The sequence below is a fragment of the Bufo gargarizans genome, chromosome 6, assembly GCF_014858855.1.
Source record: "Bufo gargarizans isolate SCDJY-AF-19 chromosome 6, ASM1485885v1, whole genome shotgun sequence".
Lineage (NCBI taxonomy): Eukaryota > Metazoa > Chordata > Amphibia > Anura > Bufonidae > Bufo > Bufo gargarizans.
In genome coordinates, this window is record NC_058085.1 from 364,974,385 (window position 1) to 364,980,034 (window position 5,650).

At 45.9% G+C, this 5,650-nt stretch overlaps 1 gene segment (V, D, J or C); it reads left to right on the plus strand.

The window, feature by feature from the left end:
• The first annotated feature begins 2,541 nt into the window (after nt 1-2,541).
• Nucleotides 2,542-4,161, plus strand: LOC122942305. The segment is given in 3 exon segments: nt 2,542-2,851; nt 3,684-4,011; nt 4,095-4,161. Coding segments are annotated over 3 exon segments (423 nt in total).
• Nucleotides 4,162-5,650: the final 1,489 nt, after the last annotated feature.

A 5,650-nucleotide genomic window follows, 5' to 3' on the forward strand; every position in this document is an offset into this window, starting at 1 on the left:
ACATACATTTAATGGATAGAAACATGGGGGGGGGGGTCATTTATTAAGACCAGCGTTTTAGTAATAATCACTTGAGCTGGCGGTGGATCCTCCGGAGTTATAAAGAGGCGCCGGCCTCTCCATAATTTTGGCGCATCCAGCGCCAGTTCTAAATGTAAGACGGCTTCCTTGCTGTCTTACATCTAGATCATTTTCTATGCCTAAGGCCTCATGCACACGACCGTTGTTGTGTTCCGTTCTGCAAAACGGGGTTCCGTTGTTCCGTGATCAGTTTCCGTTTTTGTTTCCGTGTGTCTTCCTCTAGTTTTGGAGGATCACCAGACATAAAGAAAAGTAAAAAAAAAGTCCAAGTCAGGTTTGCCATGCAAATGATAGGAAAAAAACGGACGCGGACGCACGGCCGCAGACGACAATCTTGTGTGCCTCTGTCTTTTTTTTTTTGTGGTCCCATTGACTTGAATGGGGCCGCAAACCGTGTTCCAGGAAAATAATAGGACAGGTTATATTTTTTTGACGGACTGGAACCACGCACGGATCACGGACGCGGATGACAAACGGTGCATTAGCCGAGTTTTCAACGGACCCATTGAAAGTAAAAAAACGGAACAACGGACACGGAATAAAACAACGGTCGTGTGTATGAGGCCTAAGCGAGGCGTAGAAAATGATGAATGAGACAGCTTGTCCGCCCATGCCACACTCATTTTTTTAGCCCTGGCGGGATCTGCGCCATGAATATGCCTAATATAGGTATAAAAAATGACCCCCATAATGTCTTACATTCCCATCCATCTCTCACTGACTGCAAAGTAAAAAAACAAACAAAAAATAAGCAATACATTTCTTTCCGTTTTTTTTAGAAAAGCGTGCCTGCTGCGTTATTCTATCATTCACTTTTGAACTACATTTCAATATGTTTTTACTGTATACAAAGACACCACTTACTGATTGGCTTAAAGTTTTTTTTTTTATGGTTTTAGGCCTCATGCACACAAACATATGTATTTCGCGGTCCGCAAAAAACACGGATGACGTCCGTTTGCATTCCGCATTTTGCGGAACAGAACAACTGACCCCTAATAGAACAGTATTATCCTTGTCCGTAATGCAGACAATAATAGGACATGTTCTATTTTTTTGCAGAACGGAAATACGGAAACGGAATGCACACGGAGTAACTTCCGTTTTTTTTTTTGGACCCATGTAAATGAATGGTTCCGCACATGATGCGCAAAAAAAACAAAAAAACGGATTGGTCACGGAAAGAAAAAAACGTTTGTGTGCATGAGCCCTTATACTGATGACCTATCCTCAGACTGACGGGGGTCTGACATTGGGGCTTCCTGCCGATCCGCAGTTTGAATAGGCCCAATCTCTACAGCGAGCACCGCGGCCTCCGCCCAGCTTTCCATTGGCCAATGATGTAATCGGTCACATGCCTTAGACGCAGCTCAGTTCTCTTCAAGTGAATGGAGCAGAGCTGTGATACCAAGCACAGCCACTATCCAACGGATGGCGCTGTGCTTGGTGGCCTGTGAGCACCGCGGCCTCCTCAAACAGCTGATCGGTCCCAGGTGTTGGACTCCCACTGATTAGATACTGATGATCCGATCAGACGGATAGGTCATCCGCTTAAAACCCTTGGGAAACCCCTTTAAATTCTGGCACACTCTGTCACATCATAAGCCACACATAGCGAGACCCCTTTCCAGCTAAACCACGCCCCCCTGTGGCCCAAATGAACAATACACAAAGCATGAATGTCAGCTTTTTTTGGTGCAAATTAAGCTAAAATTCTTGCTTAGTAAAACTGCCCCAGTGTTCTCATTCACTGACAGCAAGCACAGATCCTGAAAATAATAAAGAATTGGGGATCAAAGTATCTTAGAAAATAATAACCGATCATTTATACAGTGATTACACTTTATGTACAGAATGGTGGAAAAGCCCTTTAATTATATGAAGAGGCGGGGTTTGGTTAAAGGGTTTGTCCCACAAAAAATATCCTACATATTTCAAACTAACACCTGGATCTGAACACTTTTGTAATTGCATGCAATTAAAATTTTTGTATAGCTGCTGAGTTATTCAATAAAATGGATCTGTATAGCGCCACCTGCTGTTTGATCTTTTATTTTTTTCTTTGTCTTGCTCACTGAGATGGTCGCACATGCTCAGTTCCAGCCCTCAGCTGCCACCTAAGCTGTGATAGGGAGAGAGCTACAGACACGCCCATGAGAAAGGACACGCCCCCTGAGCTGCCAGCTTGATATAAATCTAGCAGAGCAATGAATGGGCAGATCTCTGGATCCCTGTGAGGTGCAGGGCCGGTTCTAGCTTTGTTAGAAAGATTGCCCTGTTATTTTTTCACATTCATAATAGGATAACCCCAGTGGAAAATTGGGGGTACAATGTAGCTGTCTCAATTTAAAACATTGGGCGGGGCTTCACCTAGAATAATTGGGGAGGAGCTTAACTGACTTGACATAACATAATGGGAGGGGCTTACATCATGTGTTGATTTCCTGATAATTACTGCTCTCACCCCCAAAATACTGTTACTTAACGAACCATCGCATAGGAACAGCGAGGGTTAAACTGCAAAGCAGGAAACTGGAGAAATAAGAAGTCCCATTAACAGGAGGCGGCGACCAGAAATCGAGACAAAGCGAAGAATCAGAGACCGAGACGCCTCAGCCCTGGTCTCAGGAATCCAGAACCTCTCCCTACAGAGGTCTATACATTATACGGAACAGAACCATCTCCTGCCTCATGTGGGTTCATCTCTAAGAATCCAGTGAGATGATGAGGATCCTACTCCTGCTTCTTTCTGCACTGACCCTTCTTCCCAGTGAGTTGTCCTGTGGTGTACACTATGTATGAGGCTCTCCACTCTGGGATGGGGGACATAACTGCTGTCGATGGATTGTCAGCTCCTGGGGTCAGCATGCATGACATAACTACTAGAGATGGATTGTCAGCTTCTGGGGGGGAGACACAACTGCTGTCGATGGAATGCTGGCTTCTGGAGTCAGGGAGACAGGACTACTATACATTAATTGTTAGCTCTTGGGGTCAGGGAGATGCAACTACTTTAGGTTGATTGTCAGCTCCTCGGATCAGGAAGACACAACTGATGTTCATAGATGTCAGTTTCTGGGTTCAGGGAGACACGACTCGTGTCCATGGATTGTTCACTCTTGGTGTCAGGGTGACAAAACTACAATAGATCGATTGTCAGCTCCTGGGGTCAGAGAGGCACAACTGCTCTAGATGGATAGTCAGCAACTGGGGTCAGCATGACATGAACTACTAGAGATGGATTGTCAGCTTCTGGGGTCAGCATGACATGAACTACTAGAGATGGATTGTCAGCTTCTGGGGTCAGCATGGCATGAACTACTAGAGATGGATTGTCAGCTTCTGGGGTCAGCATGACATAACTACTAGAGATGGATTGTCAGCTTCTGGGGTCAGCATGACATGAACTACTAGAGATGGATTGTCAGCTTCTGGGGTCAGCATGACATGAACTACTAGAGATGGATTGTCAGCTTCTGGGGTCAGCATGGCATGAACTACTAGAGATGGATTGTCAGCTTCTGTGGTCAGGGAGTGGTGGGATCAGAGAAGATATATGGCCACTGAGCAGCTAATCTCCTTGTCTCTTGTGTCTCTCTCAGGCGGCAGTGCGGTACTAGTGGAGCAGGATAAGAAGCTTGTGATGGTGAGGACCGGGGACACCATGAAACTGAGCTGTACACAAGATCAGAGCAACTACTTCAACATGTACTGGTATCAGCAGAAACTGGGGCAAGGACTGGAGCTCATGGTCCTTTCCACAGATGTAAACTCTGAAGACATGGAGAAGGACTATAAGGAGAGGTGGTCTTTACAGAGACCCTCCGTCTATAACTCCACTCTGACCCTAACCGCCTCAGCCGCAGAGGACAATGCTGTGTACTTCTGTGCTGCCAGTATACACAGCCTGAGAGAGAGGAGCCCAGCATGGTAATAACCTGAGTGTAATCCCTGACTGCTCCTGCAGGGGGCGCTGGTCTGATTCCTAATCATTTCTGTATCTCACGGTTTAGGAAGGCAGAAGTTTATGAGTTCTGTTTGAGTTGTCGATGTGAATAGTTGGAGTATTACAGAGATGAGCACTGTCGGACTGGCCCACCAGAGTACCAGAGAATCCTTCAGTGGGCCCAGGCTCTGATACCATAATGGACCCCAAAGGTCCAGGAGAAAAAATAATTTTGGACTGAATTTGGAACCAGTCACTAGGATCTATTTCTGTGATTCAAAACCTATTAGACTTTATTGATGATATGGGTGGGCCCAAGGAACCCCCCTAAGACCCTGGCTATGAGGCAATAGGTATTAGATAATATGTAAGCATGTGCCTTTTCTAAAGTCAAACCCTTAGTTGAAGGAGCTCTTCTCTATGTCGCACCTTCCAAAATGTCAGCTCTCATTTTGTAGCGATTCTCTCCTGCTTTATGCTCCGTCTTGACCCACAGCGGTCACCCTACGATGCATCCCTTTAATCCTGTCTTCAGGACTTCTCCCGTGCTGCACCTGAGCTGTAGAACCCATCGTCTTGGACCATGTGTCTCTCCAAGGCCTCATGCACACAGCCGTTGTTTTTGTCCACATCCGAGACACAGATTTGGCAGCTCGAATGCGGACCCATTCATTTCAATGGGGCCGCAAAAGATGCGGACAGCACTCCGTGTGCTGTCCGCATCCGTTGTTCCGTTCCGTGGCGCCCGCAAAAACATGTACATGAGGCCTAACTCACAGATTTCAATGTTTTGGCCAAGGGTATAGACACCAGGGTGGTAGCATTGAGGTAGACGGCCACCTCTACTCATAACCCCCCTCCCTTACAGGGATTGGCGCAGGACAAACCCCGGGGCCAGTGTTGTCCCTTAAAGCCATTAAAAAGGATTTCCAAGATTTTTATTCTGATGACCTATCCCTGTGACGACTAAGCTATGTCACCCCAGCTGTGGTAAAACTACGATTCCCAAGATGCCCCCTTGCTTGGCTGTTCTTCAAAGAAATGAGCGGAGCATGCTTGGAGTTCTAGTTCCACCACAGCCGGAGTGCCGCAGGTTACCCGTCACTGAGGTCCTATCCCCAAGTGATGTGATGACATTTTGTAAGTAAATATCATTTTATAGCAGAATTAAATTTCCTTCACATAGTGTTATTTGTCTTACAGAACGCTGCTTTGTGACAAAGAGTATTTTTTGTTGTTGTCAAATTATCCGTTTTTAATATGACGTTGCCCCAGGGTTAGAAGAAGATGGCTCTGCCCCCCAAGTAAAGGTTGTGTGTGGTATTGAGCTCAACCCAGTTCGCTTCGATAAAGTTTATCTGCAATATCAGACACAGAGATGAGCGAATCAAATTTGTTAGGGGGGGTTTTATGAGACTTTTTAACTGATGACCTACCCCATGAAAGGTCATCAGTATTTGGGTCTAACATCTAGGACCCCCACCGGCGGTTTGAGAAGGCACCAACACTCTTGCTAAGGCCTCTTGCACATAAACATATTTTTTTTCCCTGTCCATTCCATTTTTTTTTTGCGGACCGTATACGGAACCATTCATATCAATGGGTCCACACAAAAAACTGAAG